This window comes from Ptychodera flava, chromosome 15, assembly GCF_041260155.1.
Source record: "Ptychodera flava strain L36383 chromosome 15, AS_Pfla_20210202, whole genome shotgun sequence".
NCBI lineage: Eukaryota > Metazoa > Hemichordata > Enteropneusta > Ptychoderidae > Ptychodera > Ptychodera flava.
The window spans coordinates 24,758,776-24,781,669 of record NC_091942.1 but is presented as its reverse complement, the minus strand read 5'-3'; the positions used below and the strand labels follow the sequence as shown (position 1 = coordinate 24,781,669).

The 22,894-nt window shown below is 37.2% G+C and overlaps 2 protein-coding genes across 4 annotated transcripts in view; one reads left to right on the top strand and one right to left on the bottom strand.

The window, feature by feature from the left end:
* Positions 1–5,078: 5,078 nt before the first annotated feature.
* On the bottom strand, positions 5,079–14,974 carry LOC139151633 (uncharacterized). Of its 2 annotated transcripts, none has more exons than XM_070724561.1 (9): positions 14,860–14,974; positions 12,815–13,098; positions 12,045–12,128; positions 11,384–11,472; positions 10,366–10,545; positions 9,708–9,845; positions 8,495–8,550; positions 7,855–7,991; positions 5,079–6,260 (listed from the first exon to the last, which is right to left on the bottom strand). In XM_070724561.1, exons 2-9 carry the CDS (start codon positions 13,059–13,061, stop codon positions 5,956–5,958), a joined length of 1,236 nt encoding a protein of 411 aa, XP_070580662.1. In that variant the 5' UTR covers positions 13,062–13,098; positions 14,860–14,974; the 3' UTR covers positions 5,079–5,955. The 2 variants fall into 2 exon arrangements, with proteins under 2 accessions (XP_070580662.1, XP_070580661.1); XM_070724560.1 differs by lacking the exon at positions 14,860–14,974 and adding an exon at positions 14,702–14,845.
* A 48-nt stretch (positions 14,975–15,022) lies between these two features.
* The window catches only part of LOC139151630 (protein CLEC16A-like), a 31,686-nt gene continuing 23,814 nt past the window's right edge, over positions 15,023–22,894 (top strand). Inside the window, exons 1-2 of one of the 2 annotated variants that reach the window (XM_070724556.1) lie at positions 15,023–15,228; positions 17,422–17,550. In XM_070724556.1, coding sequence (XP_070580657.1) covers positions 15,152–15,228; positions 17,422–17,550 — 206 coding nt within the window. In that variant the 5' untranslated portion in view covers positions 15,023–15,151. The remainder of the gene's footprint in view (positions 15,229–17,421; positions 17,551–22,894) is intronic. The other variant, XM_070724557.1, reaches the window with a different exon arrangement.

Here is a 22,894-nt window from a genome sequence, read left to right as displayed (position 1 = left end):
TATCTTTAATGTACATAGCAAGTTTCGTCAACTTTGGTCTAGTCAATACAGATAAATATCCCTGATTATGAAAGTTCATTAAATATGCAAATAAGGAATTGGCTAAAGTTAAAATGCTTAATGACTTTCAATAATGTTCTATCATAGTATCTTTTATGTACATAGCAAGTTTCATCAATTTTGGTTATGTAAATTCAAATATATATCCTTAATTTCCAAAGGTCATTAAATATGCAAATTACGATTTTGAAGAAGTAAAAATGCTTAATGACTTTCAATAATGTTAAATCATAGTATCTTCAATACGTATACCAAGTTTCGTCAATTTTGATCGAGTATATTCAGATATATACCCCTAATTAGGAAATTTCATTTAAATATGCAAATTAGTAACTATCTTTCACGTCAACCCTTAATAACTTTCACAGGTGATATATCTTGATGTGATCAACATTTGTAGCAAATCTCATCAAATTGTGTGCAGTCGTTCTCACTGTAGGTATCCGTTTTTTCTAAAATCATTAATTATGCAAATGAACAAAAAGTAAGCAAGCCACACCCACCAAAAACTAATCAGTTCTTGCCATTTGCAAACTAAATCTATGTACAGTACCAGATTTGATTCTGATCTGATAAGCCGTTTTTGAGATATTGAGCACACAGACAGACAGACAGACAGAAAGACAGACAGACACACAGACACACAGACACACAGACAGACAGACATCGCTGCGACATATGCTCATGTGTGTCAACACGTGAGCAAAAAACCAAGCTGCATATTCATAGCAGCTTGGAATTGTAGCCAGCCCGGGGGGAAGGGCACTGGAAAAATGTACGGATAATGAATGTGTGTAGCTTACTTATGAAATACTCTATATGACGCGCCCTAGACGACTATGTCAGGTATAATCCATACACTTTCAATGATTTTATCAAGTAATGCAGAGCAGAAAAGAGGTCCACAACCCATGATGTAATACCAAAGCTGTTTTATAGATTACACAGATACTGTATGTCATAATTATGATCTAATATTATGTTTCTTAGACTATTCACTCCCAGTTCGCCTGTGCTTTATCACTGGCTTGAAACGTCAAAATCTAAATATCGCTTAGCTGTCATTTGCACCTATGATGACAAGCGATATCGTGACAACCGTGCCGAATTCTTGATGGACGAGTGACCCATATTGCGGTATATCTCGGCAAGCACGGAGGGGGGGGGGGAGGCTAAGGAAGAACAATAAACAAGGCCGAAGTATTTTATACATTGCTTTGCGTCCCTGAGCGCGTAGGCCCGGGGAGTTCTTCAGGCGAAAACAGTGTTTTTTAAGCTTTCCTGCTGTTTTCCTGCCTGGGAAAGGGACAATATAATAAGCGACGACACGTGAACAATTTGACCTCAGAGCAGAACAAAGCAGGGTTGTCACCCGAGTTCATGAATGGTCAGAGAATCTGATATCGGCATGCCAATATATGAAACGATTAAAGGTCTGTGCTAAGGGAAGAAATAGCACGTAAGGGCCATAAGGTGCCTAAATTTCAATCCTTATTCGCAACGGAAATGAAAAATCTTTGACGTATTGTGATGGTGACATGTGTTTCCGTTTGATAAGTATAAAACTATGTCGGATGGAGTAGTTAGATCTTAGATTTTTCATGTCCGAACGAAAGATGTGAGGAAGAAAACACTCTCTCTACTTTCCTAATTTTGTTGGCCGTCATGATCAGAAGTTCTGACAGTTTAAGGCTAGGCGAGCTACCACATGGAACTCACTCTCCAATGTTTTCTCGTGGGTGTATGAAAAGGAGTAAATATTAAAAACTCTGTGATTCTTTATTGTGTTTGCACAGAGCATGACGAATATTACAAACAAGCCTGCAAACAACCAGAGAGCCCGAGCCCCCGGGTTTTCACGATTAATTGCATATGCTCGGCAGAGGCAGTTGACGTATGGACGTGCATGGAGGCAGCACATAAGCTTACACCTCCCATGAACAACTTAATATGTCAGCCTACCTCCATGGGACGTGGAAGGATGTAGTTCCATCTCGGATGTACTTGCAAGGAAACCTTAACGTGGATTTCAAGGAGCAAAAGCAACGAAAATGTGGCATTCGAACTTACTGTACGGTGTAAAGTTCTGTCTGAAAGTCTACCTAGAAATTTAGAAAGCTAAATTATAATTTCTAATTTAGAAAGTTTAGATAGAGCTTTAGAAAGCTAAACTATAGTCTAAACTATCGTAATTTAGATATTTTATCCTCAATTTTAGACATTGTTCGTTCTAAACTTTCTAATCTAACTTGTTAAGAACGGTCGACGGCATTTCATTTTTACTAGTATATCGAATATATCTAATATTTTACAAGTTCTAAATGTCTTTTGAAATTTTCTGATTTAGCGCGCACGCGTTCCTTTAGGATTCCCGACATTTTTCAAGGCTATAGTATTATATAAGATATATAAGGTATACATTTAGCATGATCTAAAAATCTCGAAACTTCCCAATTTAAAGCAATCCCTAAGATTTCTTTTTTCACGGCTACATCGGATATATCCGATATTTAGCATGATATAAGCTTTCAAATGTAGCTCATTCAGACCTTGTGACGACCCACTGTAATTTTTTTCACGGCTATATCGGATATCCGATATGATATTAGCAATATCTAAATATCTTTCTAAACTTTCTAGTTCAGCTTGTTCAGAACGATTTCTCACGGTTATATATCGAATATAAGATATTTAGAACATCTAAATAACTTTCAAAACTTTCTAACAAAGCATAATATATTTAGCTTATTTAGAACAATTCCCGATAATTTATTGTGTCACCGCTATATCAGATATATCCGATAATTAGCAGCTGCAGAAGCTAGATGTCTTTCTAAACTTCGAATTCCTAATTTAGCTCGTTTAGAAGCTCTTCTACATAAGTATATGCTACAGAAGTTCATGGGATTTCCGTTTCAAAAGTTCATGTGATACACAGGTTCAAGTTCAACGTATTCTATTCGAATGTAGTCTACAAAATGACGAAAGACAAATGAGCATATTGAGATTTAAGTATAGGCAAATTCTTGAACGTTTGTCTAACCCTCTTCAGCTTGCATTGCAAATGTTGTGCTAAAAGTTGTTGGGAATTGAAAAACAGAAGTTCTGGGAAACATTCAATATTCGGGACGGGTATGGAGAAACCCTTTGTATACGACAAATATTTTTGTTGACAAGTTTCAAATTGAAAAACTGGGTTCATGTTAAAAACAGCAGCGAGGTTTGTTAAAATAATTATAATAACAAAGCATGTCATTAGTGAAATGAGATCAGACGTTCTTAAAATGTGGTGACCTAAGAGTGTGCCATTGAGAGAGTGTTATGAATAAAGGACGCCCCAAAGTGAAAGATACTATACTATAAAAGTGAGCGCCCGAGGCACCCGAAGGGAGCGTTAAAATGCATGAGAAAAATGATTGCTGAAAGTTACTGTCGGTTCGTTCTTTTTACATCATGTCTCTAGGCAATCTTTTTTTTTGTCTTTTCTATATCCTTGGCTGGATTTTTTTCCGAGGCAGCCTCTTGGAATCTCCTTTTTAAAAAATAAATCTTCAAAGCCCCCTATCAAATTGTTCACTCATTTGTTCCTGGTGGAGGCGTTTTACGTCTGGCAAAAATGGGAAAGCAACTCCACACATCGTTTATGTCTTGGGTCACTTAGTTATGCTCATATCGGATGAGAAATAAGAACGATGTTGTATTTGAACAGTGTCTTTCAAATCTGTACAGCGTGCCTCGAATCTGTAGAGCCTAGCTCAAATCTTAAGGTAGTATGCAACTCGAAAGTGAAAGACTTACACTTTTGCTCTAACTTTCCTCAAGGAATTTTTCAATCATTCTCTCTCAAAATCAAGAATAAAAATAGGGGGTCACCTTGCAAATTTTGGTACTAGAGAAACAAATTACCCAAGATTTACCGATATTTGAAATTCAAAATGGCCGCCATCCCGGTGTTAACTCTATGGAGAAAATAAAATTTTCGAATTTCGAAAAACTAAGACTGTGAAAAGTTTTCTTACACCAAGAGCTTTAAATGAACCCCCACATGTGGTATATCAGAACAGAATTGTAAAAGTTTGAGAGTCCGAATGTCTGTCATCGAGGTGCGTTCTACTCTTAAGATGGATGTTCAAATCTGCAGTGTCGCTCAAATCATCAGAGCGAAGGTCAACTCTGTAGAGAGTAGTTCCTAATCAAAGGCGTGTTGTGAAATGGGTAGTTGTAATAGTGTAGAGCTTTTGCTGCGAGTTTATGCTACGTTCTCATACGTAGACTATGAATAGTCTACACATGAGAACGTCGGATGTAGCATAAACTCGCAGCATAAACACTGCACTATTAAAACTACGCGTGTGTTCCCAGTTTGCAGTCTGGGTATAATCTGCAGAGGGCAGCTTACATCTGCAGACGGTAGCTCCCAAGTTGCAAATCATAGCTCAAATTTGAAGAAGGATATATCTGAAGATGGGGGGAGTGTCGTTTTCAGCCACCTTGTTTCCTTCAGGAAAACAGTGACACAGAAGAGAAGGTACTGGAGGTATTCACAAAGTGTCAGAAGTGTATCACACCAAGAAAGCATTATTTAATCTTATTATAAACGATTTCATAGTGTATCTTTTGACATTGTTTTGCATATTTTTTGAATGAAAGATTTTGCAAACATTCTAACTTGTTTGTGAATTTCGGCGTTTCACAGTGAGGTTGAAAATGCACGACTTTCATTTTTTAGGTACATACTGCTGGGTAGTTAATAGCTATTCAACATGTAATGCTGCTGTGTTGGGTGAACTTGGATGTCATTGTTTAAATCCCTGATAAAAACCCTTCAATAAACCTGTAGAATTCCACACTTGGTGAAACTAATACATAATACTATATACAGCTATATGCAAATTTGCTGTGACTGATTAACTGTAACACTTGAGGCAATTTTGCATTGTGTGTGTGTGTGTGTGTGTGTGTGTGTGTTGGTACTGCCCAACAAATTATGCTACAAAAGACAGTATAATGTACATGACTTTTTGAAAATCCACGTTTATTGATATTGTTGAGCATAGAATTGATTTGAATGCCATATTTTGAAAAGTGAGCCTGCATTCATATCTTGTTCAAGTTCTGAAACACATAATCATTGAAATAGCGTTGAGATCGTGATTTCAGGTTTGTTACTTAAAGGGACATTATCGCTATCTTTTGACCCTTTTTTCACCATTATTGTTGCAAACGAACAGTTGCTGATGTCGTTCGACTTGTTGAAAGATGCCTAAAAAATGGTCGACCATAGTGTAACTTTAAGTTGCCATTGTAACACTAGCAGGTTTTATTGTCGTCATTTATGTGGATGAATATTTATTTATGCATATTCATGAGAGAAAACATGACGTCATTTGCGATCTGTGCTATTCCAGATACACTTTTGTTAATACTCAAGAGGCAACTTCTGGGGCTATGTGTGTTGGTCACATCACAACAAACTGTTAAATGTAAATGACAAGATGACACAGATACAGGACGGGATCGGAAAATACCCTTTGATTGATATTTCTGAAAATAGATTTACATTCAATTTCACATTTTCAAAATTAAACATTTAGTCACATTTTGTTTTGTTTAAACAGACATATTATTGGTGCAGTGGTGCCCACTGAGAATGTTCAGTTAGGTTTTTTGTTAAGTAGAAATAGATTTATTGTTTATATTTCATAAAAACTTGATAAAAAGTACTCGCAGTGAGCATGTTCTGTCAGGTTTTAAATTAAAAAGAAATAGATTTATTGTTGATATTAGCATAAAAACCATTTATACCCAGAATATTTGGTAGGGTATTGAAGCTGGTATATAGTCGATGAGAAAGATGTCAACACCCTGTCATAAAGTAATTGTCCACACTTGGCATTATCCACTGGCCTTAGCTGAATGCCTGTACAGGTTATTCGCAACATACTCAAATTTTCGCACTGTCCACTGAACCTGTTCTGAGGTAAAATGCTTATTGGTGACAAGTCGAATCATATGAGGTCCAACTGGGAACATTTTTATCTGGAAGTTGTCTCCGATTTCTCGGCGTTCCTCATCGGTGACCTGATTCATCATTTCAGTGACTGTTGTGGCAGAGACGTCGTTGGTGGTGAGGTATACCATGTTGGTTTCAGTGTGTTCGACACTCACTGACAGAAGGGGATGATTCAACTTGTCTATACCTACATTGGAAACAATTCAATACAAAGATTTCAGGGTTACAGTCAGTCTGCCAGCATTAAGGTAGAATGCACATCGGGGACAAATATTTTGACTCTCTAACTTTTACGATTCTTTTCTGATCTTCCACTTGTGGGGCTCATTTTAAAGCTCTTGGAGAAAGAAAACTTTTAACCATCTTAGTTTTTTGAAAATCAAAAATTGTATTTTTGTACATGGAGTTTACACAGAGATGGCAGCCATTTTGAATTTCAAATATCGGTAAATTTTGAGAAATTTGTTTCTCTAGTACAAACATTTGCACGGTGATCCCCTGATTTTTATTCTTGATTTTGAAAGAGAATGGTTCAAAGATTCCTTGAGAAGTATTTGAGCAAAAGTTTTAAGTTCTTGATTTTCGAGGTGCATACTACCTTAAGGTAGTATGCACCTCGAAAGTGAAAGACTTCAACTTTTGCTCTAACTTTCCTTAAGGAATCTTTCAATCATTCTCTTTCAAAATCAAGAATAAAAATAGGGAGTTACCGTGCAAATTTTTGTACTAGAGAAACAAATAACCCAAGATTTACCGATATTAGAAATTCAAAATGGCCGCCATCCCTGTGTTAACTCTATGGAGAAAAATAAAAAATTTCGAATTTTGAAAAACTAAGCCAGTGAAAAGTTTTCTTTCATCAAGAGCTTTAAAATGAACCCCCACACGTAGTATATCAGAAGAGAATTGTAAAAGTTTGAGAGTCCGAATATCTGTCCCCGAGGTACATTCTACCTTAAGGGGGAGGGGCATATTTCTTGTTCCAACAGAAACAGAATTGCTTTTAACAAAGACTCACATGTTGATGTTTTGCAATTCATTTTTTTATCTGAGGAAAATAACTTGAACTGAAAATATTGACCAAACTTATGGGAAAACATTACCAATTTTTTTAGAATAATAAAATCTACTGATTATAATCCATGGATTGTATTAACACCATTCAATACTTGAAGAGCTACACCATAATATCCATCAATGTGAATTTTTCATCCATTTTCAAAAAACGCACCCCATGCAGTACAGTTACTGAATATAAACTACACAGAATTTAAGATTAATTCAATTATTGACGACATGCAAACCATTTACCATGGTAATAACATCGAATTTCATCATTTTGTTTTCATAAGTTGCAGAGTTCCTGTCAAAGCATTAGGGGTGATCTTACTGGAATATGAAAATCTACGATGACAAAATGTAATGGTTTTCTTTCTTATAATCTTAGGGGAAATCCAAAACAAACAAGCCAGTTATCCCAATGAAATCTGTCCTGATCTATGACAGCGTTTTCTTTTTGATGTCTATGAGTATGCATGGGTATGTGTGTGTTTGTGTGTGTGTCATTTGACTCCACCTGTGTGGAGGGTTGGCAGTCAAAACGGCAACAATATCAAAATATTGCATGGTTATTGAACCACCACTTTTAGAGGTGGGGATATAGCTGATTAGTTCAGAATGCAGATTTCTCTGCTGCAAGAGTAGGTACTATAGGCTGCAAGTTTGAATCAAACAGAAAAATTGCTAACTTAAAAATTCCATTCTACTTCTCCTTCACTTACCCTGTGCCAGTAGCTTGGCATTTTCGTGGTCGACGTGTAATCTTTTGACACCACTGTCCAATGCAAGCAACCCTGCCGCTGCCAGTACACCTGCTTGCCTCATTCCTCCACCCAATGCCTTGCGACATCTTCGTGCCCTGTATGAGAAAAATCACGTGACATAATCAGCTACAACCTTTCACCTTTGAACTTTGATACAAACCTATCACTTTCTATAGAAAAGTCTGACCTTCATACAGGACCTAAGTGGAAGGCTGCTTCAGAAATTAAGATTAAAAATGAAATGATTTTATACCACATCTAAGGAAGTGGACACTATACTTATATGATTTCTCAGACCATAAATTGTGCAAAATTCTGAACTTCTGTAGGTGCTGGCATACTTTGATCTCTATCAATTGTATGACAAGGAAATATGGAAATATTGTTGCCAACAGAAGGCCTTGTGACTGAGGATTTGAAATTATGTTTTCTCTTCCGACAGTTACTGAGTGACAGAAATTGTGAATTAAACAAAAACAAAAAGTTTTCTTTTCATGTAGAAGCCTTGCAAACTAGGCTATAGCATCATTCGGAAAACTGCTTACACAACACATGTACAACTCAATCAGACGAAAAGGGTTAACTTCTAATTGCTTACCTGAAAATGAAGTCCTCTGAGCCTGCAATGACAGAACCAACTGGGGCTCCCAAACCCTAAAATGTAGTACATGCATGTATGATGTGAGCATTCATATTTCTTCCAAGTACAAAAACTTTTTTATCTCTTGTGATGGTGTTAGCTCTCTCTATGTGAAATCAAAGTAGTTTTGTGTGGATTCTCTCTGACGTAGCCACAAGAGAATTTTATATTGTAAAATAGAACAACACCGAACTGAATGATGACTTATTTCATCACAGCCTTGCTTGTACTTGAAGATCAAAATTCTGCTGCCTGTCTGATGATAAAATTGTTGATGCTTGAAGTAGTTTTTTCAGAAATCTGTACACAAAACACTTTTAAAATGTGCAACAGAACACAGACTATGTACAGAAATTCAAGAACTGATTATTTACGTCGGATTTTGATAATCAGTGTCATGAACTTGACATTTATATGTGATGCAGGAAGTTTATGTTCTTTGTTTGTACAACAATGTATGATGGTTTGTGTCAACAGCATTGGCAAAGGAAAAATAACGTGATTTCACTGGTGAGTGCTCATATTTTAAAGGTGCTTCATGTGAATACTTGAAGAAACAAAATATAGATATGTCACGCATAGAACATAACAAGATTCAGGCAAGAGCATTGACCAAATGTTCAGCTGCAGTCCTTGGAAAAGGGCAACGTAGAGTGAAAGATCTGCCACCTGAGGGCGCTGCTATTCTCACTTCTGTGAGTAGTCAGGAGGAGCACCATTACATGTCCAGTGTGAGGGCAATGCAATGATTTAAAACTGGTAGCAAGACATATCCCAATTATGCAACTTCATCATATGCAAATGTGAAGAGTAGAGAAGAAAACCTGGGCTCTGTTGCTGAAAATCATGTTGGAATCACCAACACGAATTTCTGATGTAGTGTTTTCAATTGTGTCATAATTTTACAAAATTATAAAATTTGTTTTTTCTACATCAGGTTAAAGTAGAAAATTTGACAACATTCAAAATCTAACTTTTTACGGAAAATTGGTTCAAAACTGCAGTTTATGCTGGAAAAGGAGCACAAACTGTACTTGAGTTATAATAACACTGAACCCTAAGATAAATATTTTTCATACAAACTTTGCTTGAACAAGTTATTAACAAGAACCAAAATGATTTAAAAGAGTGTTTTTAACACTATCATCATCACATTAGCAGAATCACTGACCTTTGACAGGCAGAGACTGACAGAATCACAGTGCTGCAGTATCTCTGCGGCACTCGTATTGGTGGCAACGGCTGCATTCATTACACGTGCTCCGTCCATGTGAACTTTCAAACCATGATTATCAGCAAGGTCACGAACCTGTGGAAAAAAGAGCCACAGTCGTCTGAATGTCTTGAAATGGTTGCTTACAATGCACGGCTGTACAATGTGTTCCATACACACGCAACCTAGTAGTTAACATTGCTCTTCAGTTATCTGTAGCTGAAACAATAGTGAACAACACCATGATGTTGTTTTTGACAAAGTCATTTCAAACTTTTGTTTGCCAATTAACATGTATGACCAAACCAAACAAAGTTTGAATGAAGAGATTACAAGGATTTCACTAAGAAGTTTGTCATCAACACATTTTTATCATAATCAGAAAGAAGACATCCCTATCATAAGCCGACTTTGAAAGTCATTTGACCAACAGTTTCATTTGAAAGCTATTGGACCTGTGGAATCTGCCAGAAAGTTGTTATGACATAAAGTAACAAAATAAGCCCTAAAAAATTTCCATATGCAAATTCCATAATCCTTTAAATAAAATCCAAGTCAGTCCATCCATAGAGACTTGTAAACCAAATATGAAAGTTTTCTGATCAAGGACCCCTACCTGCTTCAAAAATGACATTGGCAGTGACCTGCCACCACATTTATTGTGCGTGTTTTCAAGACAAATCAGTTTTGTGATTGGAAGGTGCACGTCATCTGTTCGTATCTTCTCTTCGGCCTCTTTGATGTCAAACGTTCCATCGGGCAGGTTAGTCAGGCTTCGTGGATGCACACCTGCAAGCTGGGAGGGAAGATAAAATTCATGAGAAGACAAAATGCAAACCCAAAAAATTGAAGTCTCTAAATTTGCCCTTTGTTGATGTTCTTCTGAGGACTATAACTCTGTAACTTGGTAACTTTCCATTATTTTACAAACTTTTGTCAGTTATTTGGAATTGATTTAAAAAGTTCATACATGTCCGTAACACAACAGTAAATCTTATGTTGAAACTTCTAAAAGCAACTCTTCCGTATATAAATTACAAATTTAGTGTTTTGTCCTTGCTAAATACAGGGCAATTGCAAGGAAATATTCATAGATGACTTAAGAAGACCAAACACAGCGCAGTTTTTAGAGCAACATTATCAGCAAGGTAAGACAGAAAATCCAACATAACTGCTGCAAATGTCCATCTAACCAACATTGCTATAGGGCTGATCCTACTGATGACACAATTCCATCATTAATGCACAAAAATTAGTATTTGCGCAAATTTTGGTGAAACTTCTCGAAATAACTCAAATTGGCAGTGGTGAATCACTACATCAATATCCACTTTGTTATGATGGAGACAATAAAATTTACATAGTATGGGCTGCAACAATAATCAGCAGAAATAAACACTGTTGCAAAGACAAACTTCAAAATTTTGTCGGAAGAGTCTGATGTCATGCTTGTAATGTTAAATTTGGTAACAATCCTACAATTATTATCGATGTTGTTAGAATTTTACTGCTTTAATTCTGCAGAAAAAATACGTGCTTCAATGAAAACCGAGCAGACACTAGTACAAGCACATCATTTGCATGATTTTCTGTATGATTATTGAACAGATTGAAACAAGGAAGCTGAAACTTACAAATGCTGAGCCTCCTTGTTCATAGACTACAATATGAGATTTGTCTCCAACCAGCATCTCTTCCCCTCGTCCAGTGGTATGACACATAGCTATAAAACATTAAAAGGCATATTGTAATAACCAATAATGTTATACATTATCAATGTGAATGGGAAAGCCTAAGTAAGACACATGCTCCCTACAGAGGGCCTTACACTATCTTGGGTAAGTGTGTTTGTCACCTAAATTTTAAAGGTATACTGTCACCTGTTCCAATTTTGCCACAGTTACCATGGAAAGATAAAATCTAACTAATCACAGATTGGATGGCGCTTTTTAAAAACAGCGCCCTCATATGGGCATTTTGAATACAAGGAATGCCCCTTTGACTATACATGGGCATATTTAGATTACAGGTGACTGTATACCTTTAACTAAATTACAGTTCTGTCTGATGATTGTAGGATGCGTGAATTATAAGTAACATATATAATGACTTTGTACTTGAATTAATTTGTTATTATTTATAACACTGCTTTCCGCATCGAACACTGTAATTTTTCCCACAAGAACATCTACATACTTGTAAACATCTGTATATGTGAATTTCCACTTGTACAACTAGTGAAATCCTTAATATCCTCATTTGATGATAGGCTGAATGAAATGTATACACACTCACTTGAAATTAAATTACCCATAGTTCCAGAAGTCACAAACAAAGCAGATTCTTTTCCCAGTAAGTCTGCAGCTGTCTTCTCAAGTTCTGTCAAAAGCAAAGATACATCATTTCCATCGACATGCAATATGTAAAAGAGCTGGAGGAAAATACTAGATTCTACTCTATGTAGTGTACATGCATTTTATCTGTTCAATAACTTTAAGTAAACTCCAGATGATATCAAAATGCACATCAACTTTTTTGACAATTCAACACATAGTGTGCATCAAGAAAAAACGTCATTATCCCTTTCACTACCAAACTTTGGTATATTCTTATTGTGTTTGATTGAGTGGGTGGACCCATTATACAGGGAAACGAGGGATGAAAGGGGTACAACTGAAAGGTGACAGGAAAGCAAGAAAACCAGTCAGCACATCATTACATATGAGTTGAATTATTTTTTCACTTTCTTTGCACAATAGCGCAGTTCAGTTTATTTCAGTACATTTCTATTTGGCCTCTAGCCAAGATGTGCAAATCTATACAGATACCGGATAAATGATCGCCAGTAAGTACAATATACACAATGAAGGCATCACGTAAGTTTACACCAATACATTCTTCAAAATGTCTGCCATGAGATGCAATATAAAGATAATGCACATGTTAACTTAACCCTTTTACCCCCGTTCAGTGTATACAGGTCCAACTTTACCATAGAAAACAATGGATTTGGGACAAACCATGGTGGTGAAAGGGTTAAGTCTGTAAATAAGAGAGCTTGTTACCGTTTACTGTAGGATCTTCCCTGAGTACATCATCTCCCACCGCTGCTTCACTCATTGCTTTTCTCATTTCGGCATCTGGCATGGTCACCGTATCACTGCGAAGGTCGATGACCTTTGTGTCTCCTGCTACTTCTTGCTGACTGTGAGTGTAGTAGTTTGCACTTGGTTGCTTGGCAACAAAAGGGAATAACCTCCTCGTCCTCCATCTTTCTGGATGAAGATGTTGCAATGCAAGGCGAGCATACATTGTGCGTATTGACGGTATTGGAACAAAAATGACGATACTGGAACAAAAGTGATTAAAAATAAGTGACAAAATACAGTTTCTGAATAAGCAGCTAAACTTAGCAAGTAACTACAGCAATGTGCATTGATAGATACAAAGTGCATCATGCATTAATAGGAAGTCAGTAAAAAAGAACAGCAGTTTACTAAAGCCACAATAGCTACAAATGTGCAATAAACCAATCTCAAAATATCTTGAGTTTTCCAAGTTTTCTTTAAACAAGACCATTTAAAGACTGGAAAAGTGTATAACACTGTCCTAAGTGTAGGAAGTTCAAAAGTTTTAACATCATTTTAGATTTCCCGCCATTTCTCAACAACTATGTGACAAGGAAAATAAAGATTACAACAACAAAATGTTGGCCATCGTGAGTTGCACATTCAAGTAAATGGCATCATGCTTGTTTCTTGGATGGTCACGATGTGAACATGCACAAAATACTGCATTTTTTCGTACTTTTTTGTTGAGCGCCATTTTACAAGTGCGGCACCCATATATCATTTTACCTCTTAAAACGTGTAGGCATGGTCCAAATCAGTGAGCAGTGATACTTTTATACACGTCATTGAGTTAACACATTCACACCAACCAAGTTTTGGCTTGAAAATAAAATCATGAAAATAATGCACGAAATTTGCAGCCATTATGGCTTTAAAGGGACAGAAGCTGGACCTTTTGATGATTTTTTTCCACTATTTAATTTGCTTTACATGTCAAATGAAAGGTATTTCTACTCCCTATTGCATGTTGAAACACCCAGTAACCATGTCAATACAGTGTGTATGCATTTAAAATGCCAGGTTATTGTTTATACTTGAATGCCAATCAAAACCAGTCTATACATGTACAGGTTGAGTTGACAAATTGAATACTATGTATTTCAATATGCCTTGGGGAGTAGAACAAAGAACTGTGGTCAACAGTGAAAGTTCATCAAGAGTTACAGCTACTGGCCCTTTACGGTAGAGGACTATCAAGAATTGGCAATATGTCATTTCCTTAAAGGACACTCCTATGGGTAGCAATAAGGAAATAAAATGATCATGCCAGAGTGATTAAATTCTGTGTTTTGGTCCACTCAAAATATTGAAAGGTAAGTGGTTCAAAGTTCAAAGGTCACTTATTCTACAATGTAATGTAGTAGGTCTCTTATTGCATCAAGGGACCTCTGAGGGATGATGTAAATTTGTGTATGTAGGTCTCTAACTGCAACCAGGGACCTCTGATAGATGATGTCAAAAGTTCAATGTAAAAACAAAAATATTGTACCTCCTACAGTCTAGTGAAGGGTAGTTGACGCAACAGGTATAGTGAGATTTATTGAAGCCTCCTTTGAAGTGGCACGAATTATGAATGTTTTGCAGCTCTAATGTGATATTGCAACCTGAGATGACCTCATTCATTTGATTTTAAGCAATACATGGAGTTTAAAACTACCACATTTTTACATCTGCACTGCTGGATATTAACACAAACCAGATATTTTAGTAAATAAAGTGCTATGATTTTGACAAAAAAACCCTTTAAACTATCAACTTTGTCCTAAAATTTTTCAAAAGGACTTTCAAATCACATTATGTCATATTGGCAATGCCAAGCACCTGTGTGGATGCCGTTCCTGGAGCCTGGCGCGAGGTTCGAGTACGAGCATGGATGTGTTTTTCACATTCGTGGTACGATCAAACCCCCACCCCCAACTCTTGGCGCTCCTGTAATGCATTATTGATTGGATGTTGATGCAGCAAACTTCCTTTTATACCTTTGTCGTCACTTTTAAAGGATGTCCTTGTTGTCAGTGTGTCAGCACTTGACATGCATGTCGCCCTTGATGTGCAACGCCTCTCCTGATCTGACGCATGTGACGACTCTTCCGCTTCCGTCCCTGGTATGGTGGCCGAGCCAATCACACATCGCCTTAGAGGGCGTATATTGCTAGTATGAACAAAATGGCTGACGACTTCTGAAGCCCGAACGTACTCCTGTGTGGTGGAAAAATCGCGATACCAAGGCCAGGAAAGTTCGAAAGGACTTCGTAAGACTGTAGGAAGATCATGTTTTCCAAGGGGAAAAACTGGATCCAACAAGCTGTGTGGAAACCCAAAAATCTCCACTCGCTAGAACATCTCAAGTATGTATATAATCAGGCTTGGAATCGATAACAGACTACAGTGGGGAAAATGCCTCTACTACTAGTACTAGTAAAGTCATTCCTATTCCGTGTACAATCTAGGACTGTTATCTGTCAATATATTATCCAGGAAAAGTATAATTTGTCACTTTAATGATTATGGAGTTTACATAATGAAAATGCGTGTTTAACTATTTCAATTCGAAATAATGTGACTGGACAGACTTTGACATGGCATGTACGAGGGATTGTCATAAACTGACGTTGTGCACTACGTGACCAAGTCAATAATGCGAAGCCACAGAAACGGACGCGTGGACGCTGACTCAGATTTGTTTGACAGAGTATCAACGAGTTTGCCCTCTGATGACATACCCGTATTTGCCTCTCGACGGGTCCACGTTGCTGTGACTGGCCACATAGTCGGCTTGGTTTATGGAGACGATCACAAACAAAACGATTTGATAGTGGTGCTGCGACACCTCCATTGACAGAACGACCTTGTTCAGTATATCGACCGTTATCACATACGGGTGTGAAATTGATGTTTTGTTTTGTTTGTTTATTTGTATACAGCGAAAAACAAAGAAATTTACTGGGGCTTGCAGTGATAGTATAGCCAATGGGGTTGTTTATAAGTGCTGTCAAATTATCTCACACACACACCACTCTGCCGTTTCCATGTTTTCTTGTTCCGTTCCTAGTTTTGGCCACATAAAATTGTTCATGAAACTTGCAGTTCAAAGTATTTTCCACATATCAGTGCTCCTTTACCAGCATACTGCTTTTCTTGCATTGATACCAGTAATTATGTTAAAGACATCTAAGGGTATGCGACATCGCCCCAGTCTATACTTTAATGCTCAGCTTGAAAGTGTTAATTAATTATTAAGTATAAATGTGCTAAAGTATTTAGTGCACTCCATCAGTAGCGATTGTCTTTGCATTAACACTGTTTGATTAGACTGTGAGTTAGCTAATTAGCTGTTCACTTCTGTTACAGATTTAGAGAGAATTTGATTTAAGATGTAAAATAAAAGAATAAGAGTGGTAGTAGGGATGAACTATTACAGCCTGTGGAGGGGTCATTATCGATCAGGCCACTAGTCTGTTGGCTTTTCTTGGATGTATGTTTTAATGGATTTCACATTCGCCGTCCATCTTGGCAAAAGTCTGCAAAAGCATATTGCCTCAATTTTACTATCCCCTAAAAACCAACTTTAAAGTCTGCTGAAGTTTAATCCTTCAATTTATTCTGTTACGATATTTATATGAGCCCACAGACTTTGGACAAATCTTGGGTGGGCACACAAATGGAGAATAAAACATGCAGGGGAAATTGATGAAGAGCTGAATGCTGGCATACTGGCCCTCATCATAAATGGATATTCTTCTATTGTTCCCTTCATTTGTCATACTGGTATATGTATGTGGGTAGATGCATTCAATTATTTTGTTAGGGGCTGAATGTGTTTCACATTGGCATGGTCTGTAAGTTATATGACTGCATGGTATACCAAAGTATCCATCTGAGGGGACAGCGAATAAAATGCTTTTGAAATTCATTTTCAAATCAAATTTACCCACGTACCAAAACCTAAAAAGGCACAAAAGCATTGTCACGTAAGCTCAAATAACTGGTTTCAGCTCAGTCACAAGGTTTAAAGGGACAGTAGCTGTAATAGTTGGTGATTTTTCCACTATTTTTGTTTTGTTTATCAATTGCAAGTAGTTGTTCTTCTCCCCAAAGTATGTTGAAACACCCACTACTTAGCTTGTCAACACAGGATCTATACATGTAACATGCACTGATAGTGGTTCACATTTGAATTCTAGTCCAGACCAGAGTTCAATTGTCAACAATGACATTGCAGTCTACACATGCTGAGTTGACAAGCTCAGCACTGTTTTATCTCTCAATGCTTTGATTTTTGAGGAAGTGAATCAAGAAATTGTTGTTGACATTACAAACAAAAATAGTGAAAAAAATAATCAAAAGTTACAGCCGCTGGCCCTTGATTGTGTACAAAGCAAACCTAAGAATTTTCCTATACCATGTTATCACCCACAACACATATTATCCATTGATTTGGTTGTGCCTTGTTTTTGTCTATTTGTATTATTGAACAGAATGTACATCAAAATAACTGACTACTGTGCAATAAGTATTTACACTAGAAAATCTCATTGCAGGTTTTTGTATCATGTGTTGATGAAGAACCAAGTGATCACAGAACAGAATAAAAGTCTGCTTGTTGAAACCCTGCGATCAATTTCAGAGATTTTGATCTGGGGTGATCAAAATGACAGCACGGTTTTCGAGTGAGTAGAATTCCTGATTTCCTTTGGCATGAATTTAAGTAATATGTGGTGTTTCAGCCAGCTTTTGCTTGCATGGGGACACAGTGACCCATAGTAGGTCTGAATGGGGGACAAATTAAATTTTGGGGGACATGTAATGTATTTCAATAAAACAACACAGTACAGTGTCATTATGTGTCATTATGACCTGGTACTATATTTGGTGTTCAATAGGCAAGTCAGGTGAGTGCATTAACGGTAAGTATATATAGTAGGCCAATGGTGTTGTGCAAAATTGTGCCAACATGAAACTTGAAGTATCATTAAGTTTACTGCTACCATGTGGTATGCACATAAACTGTAGGGCTCCCCCTAAGTCACCAAGATGATTAGCCAACTCATTAGCCAAATCAAAATCTTGTAGCCACTTTGAACATATTTTAGGCAGTTTATGATCTCAAGTGTGGCAACAACTTTCTTGGTATTCAAGAAATGTTTGTATTTTACATTAAAGAAATATTTGTTCAGTTTTTATTGCATTAATTATCTGTGTTTTTATGACATTAAGTGATAGAAATATTTTTTCATTTCTGGTGGTAAACTTTTACCACCAGAAATAAAATTAGGTGGCAATTCTAAAAATCAGGTAGCAATGTGAAGTGTATATTAACAAAGGTACAGAATATTTCTGTAGCATTCTGTCAGTGTTCACAAAATGACAACTTAATACATTTAAGCTACAAGCTCCTAATGTGGCAAATTTATGTAGTTTTTATCACAACTGGAAGTTGTGATATAGAGGTGGTTTCAACCGGTGTTTGATGTCGTCCATTTCCGTAAACGACAAAAAGTCAAAAACTGCTGAACAGACTGCGTTGATATTTGGTACCGATACATAGACTGGTTCCAAGGTTCCAATTCCGAAAAATGGAGCCAAACGGAGCGGAGGTTATATAGTTTTGGGAAATTTCTAACCCCCCTTTTTAACTAATTGATTTTAGGGGTCTTTCATATATGTAGTTTTGGAATGTACACCAATCCTGCATTGTGGACTGTTTTATGAGTTGTTGAACAGAAATGAGGTTTTGATGAATGTTAGAAATATGCAGGATGGCTGATTCAAAGTATAAGAGATTTCTATGGTCTTTTGGGCATCAAAAGCAATAAAAAAAAACAAATTTCATAGTTTAGATTCTCACTTTTGAGATGACCCTAAGCATTTGTTATGTAACATCCTTGATTCAATATACAGACTTTGACATTCCTGAGATTAAGTATCCATGACCTCACATGTTACAGTCTTTCACTACCATGGTATGGCCCAAACCCATTGTTATCAATGGTGAGTGTGGACCTGTCTACAGGAAATTGGGGTGAACAGGTTAGACAATGCCATGACAAGTTGCAAGGTAGCACCAGCATAGAGTCCTACGCATATCCATGTGTTCTCACAGGAAATTACAGGAAAAAATTATTTGAGAAGTTTCTCTCCTTTAAATAGAAGTATATAACAATTTAAACCTGTCATGGATGGATTGCTCTCAAATGATCTGAAACACAGTTATTGCCCATTAGCAACAAATCTATAGCAAGATTTATGTAAAGTTCATGAACTTACACAAGGTATTAGACAAAAGATGACCATGACTTTGCTACTTTTCAACATTTATTTCATTCAGATTTCCTCAGCTTAGTGTATAATTTGTAATCTTAATTACTGTCAACTTAGCTTTACTAACTTATTCTAACCTCATTATTCTTACACTACTGTTATACTCTGTGCTCTCCCTGGCCTTTCGAAATTGTTAGTAAATTTACGAATTTGGTTCAAAATAAATTAGTAAGCACAAATTATGTAATGCTGAGCCCACCAATTTTCAACAAGCACTTCTGGTACTCAATAAATGATGTTAAGGGGATAGAAATGATGAATGATTTCATTATTGACAAAGGAAAGTGAAAAATCCCTTTTTAGTTTTTTTTGACAATGAACACTCATATTTTGATACACATTTTGAAAAGACCCATTAAATAACACAATTACATCATGGGTCATGAGTGCTTCTAACATTGAAATTTCTTCCTTGTTTCAATAAAGTGTGTCATTTTGGTCAACCGGCCCATGAATGTTATTCAATTAATCGATCTTTATTACACAACATAACATTTTCAAGTATATTGTGACACAAATCGTAACTCCCTTTGTGTGTGTAGTCAGTGGTTGATGATTATATATATTAATATATGAAGTGGTCATTAATATTATCAGTGTTTGCACAAGTTTTAGATGCTAGAAAATCTCTCCCCTGTTTTTCATATTTGGAAAACTCTGTTACTTTGAAAGTATGCATGTCATTCATAGGTGTTAGGTGGTGCCTCTTGGTAGCTGCAGTCATTATGCCATGTTCATCTCTAAAATTCTATCAAACAACCACTGATCAGAACATTTTGCAGTCTGTGGTTTCGCACAAATTTTGTCTCATTATAACAGCAAATTTAAGTACGCGAACTGAGACTGGAGATCCTGCTAATGTTTTCTTAGAGACAGTTATACTTTTAAAACGCTGCAGATGATCGTCATTTATTTTTTGTCTGGATAAACGTCACGGTTTCGTCTTGGGACTGTGCACAGCTTTGTCTTTGGATCATCAAAGAAATCTATCAGTATTCATAACATTTGCTGAGACAGTTTCTTGTAAAATATTTTGAAGGAAACCTATTAAAATTGGCAAGTTCACTGAAAAAAATTCAATCTGCCGATCGTCAAATGACAAATCTATGCAGTGTTCTCCCCAGGCCATTTTAGCGTAGCGGTCCCGCTACGCTTTCGCCTCTCCCCGCTACGCTTTGATTCTCCCCGCTACGCTTTAAAATATTCCCGCCATCCTTTAGTTCACACGCTAGCGCTCTGCGTAGCTACCAGCTGTTGCATGCATTGTCTACACATTAGCGCTCACTGCAACTTTCAACCTGGTGAAAGAGTGGAAGGTGTGAAGTACGGTATGCGTCCGATAAGTTGTCCGTAAGTGTTGAGAGGAACGTTAAAACAATAGAAGAATCGGCTGGGTTGTTCACAAGTTTTCATTCTACAACGACTATTACGACCAACAAAAAACTTTAGTCGGTATACATCGTCCTGGACGGCTCGAGGACAACTGGACAAGTATTCACAGAGTTAGGCGGTGTAGCACTAGTGGGGCCTTTGATCACATTCCCATGCTTTGATCAACGAAATGGACCGCAAAAGAAACAAAAGAAGCAGTTGACAAGTGAGGTTGATTATGATTTTACAACGATGATCTTTTTTTTTGTCCGAGTACGATCACGATCGCGATCGAGTTCACATTGCATAAATTCCAATATGGCGGCGGCCATGTTGGCCGACGTGTTACGTGTTGACATTGATCCTGGCGTCGCGTGTGGTTCCACTCTGACACGTTCTCTGAAAGATTTTACACCTGATTTTCGAGTGATTCTAGTCGTACTTAGTTCATGTTTTGTGATCATCTTGGTGGTATTTTTAAAATCAAGAATCGAACGACGATGTTCAGTGGCAGTGATATACGCGGGGGGGGGGGGGGGGGGGGGGGGGGGGCGGCGGCTGGTTGAAATTGATCCCCGTGATGAAACATTATTCGCGGTGTTTGTCGTTCAAAAATGATATAAAACTCAAATACATTTGAATTGTGTAAAGCTTAAACTTATGAATTTTCCTCTTTGTTGGCAATTTTTGACAATTTTATTAGCAATATATGTATTAATGAAACTCCAATCAGACGAACCATTTCTTGCTTTCAATCTAAACTTGTGTTACTGTTTGAATCTTCTATTTTAATTGCAATTGTACTATACTGTGATGATTATTTATGTAATAAAGAGTTTCCATGATGTTCAAATTGCATACTTGTGTGTTACCATTGCATTTTGTTGTGAGTGTACATGAATGCTTGGGTGCATGTGCAAGCTTATATCCATATGCAAATATAAATTAATGATATGCAAATGATTATGCAAATTAGCCGCTACGCTTTGGCTTGATCCTGGGGAGAACACTGCTATGACAACTGATTTTCCGGCTAAGATTTCCGGCTCGTTTCCATCTCCATGTACAGATAAACACTTGTCTTTCGGCTGACTAGCTGTCTTTATCTCTTCTCGGCGGTTTCATTGTTTCCAATTTTTTCATATCAGGTGCCGTTTTTATGCCAAACTTACTTTCCCAGCACCAGCTGAGGATGCTATCTATCTCATGTATCTGAAGCATTTGTAACTGCACGCTTCCTCGATCCGCTTCACCCGCGTCCATTCGGAAAGTTGACAGCATGTGAGTGTTTGGGTATCTCGAAACTACCGTAATGCATGACATACCAGCATGAGAGTACACGACCCGGGGATCTTGAAACCTTTCACGCATGCTCATGTTAGCACAGGTCAAAGTCCAAAGCTATTACCATCGTCGATGCGCCGATGATAGGGGCAGAGTAGTTTTCGAAGACGAGATTATGACAGTATTTCCCCGGAATATTCATAATCTTGACCGAAAATCAGGCTTCAAAAAATAACAAAATTGTTCGTAAATGGCCGATTGGGCGTGTATTTTTTTCGTAAATTTACATTTTTTGTCGTGATTACGAAAGTTACGAGCGCGAGCGAGAGCACAGTACCTTATAACCACAAAATTTCAAGAGATGCATATATGATTGTCACTTAACAAACAATTTACAAATATGTCTTCTGCTGTTTTCTCCATATACATATACATGTCCCTTTTCTCATAAAAATGGGCTTAAAATCGCAATGTGAAAAATAGTCTTTCAGCTGTATGTTGCTCATTGACTTCGTGGTCTGTCTAATTAGTCTCCACGGACACCGTCCGGGGGGACTTATAGGTTTGGTCATGTCCGTGTGTGCGTGCCTGCGTCCGTGTGTGCATCCGTCCGTCTGTTCACGCAGATATCTCAGACATGCCCGGGTCAATTTCTTTCAAACTTTGCACAAGGATAGTACCCTACCCCATACAGATACACGTCGATTTGCCATGTGGCCATGTTAGAGGACTTTTTAGTTTACACCACCATAGACTACCATGTATAAGTCAGCTGTCTATAGAATCCCATGTATAAGGCCAAGTAAAATAAAAATTTAGTTTGTCATCATATTCATATTGCAAAAAGGATTCAGTGACACAGTTTTTAGTCCCCATGGATGAAGTCCAGGGCCTTATAGATTGGGTCATGTCCCTCCGTTCACGCAGATATATAAAATATTTTGACAAAATCTCCCGTGACCTCGGTGACCTTTGACCTCAAATATACATATTTGTCCATAACTCAGTAACCACAAGTGCTACACCCTTCATATATGG

Excerpts from the sequence above, each read along its gene's own strand:
- LOC139151633 (XM_070724560.1), bottom strand. The coding sequence starts at position 14,820 with ATGCATTACAGGAGCGCCAAGAGTTGGGGGTGGGGGTTTGATCGTACC. Across the intron at positions 11,473-12,044 it reads TATGGGTAATTTAATTTCAA|CTATGTGTCATACCACTGGA; the intron begins GTGAGTGTGTAT and ends AATGTTTTATAG. Across the intron at positions 9,846-10,365 it reads CAATGTCATTTTTGAAGCAG|GTTCGTGACCTTGCTGATAA; the intron begins GTAGGGGTCCTT and ends TTTTTTCCACAG.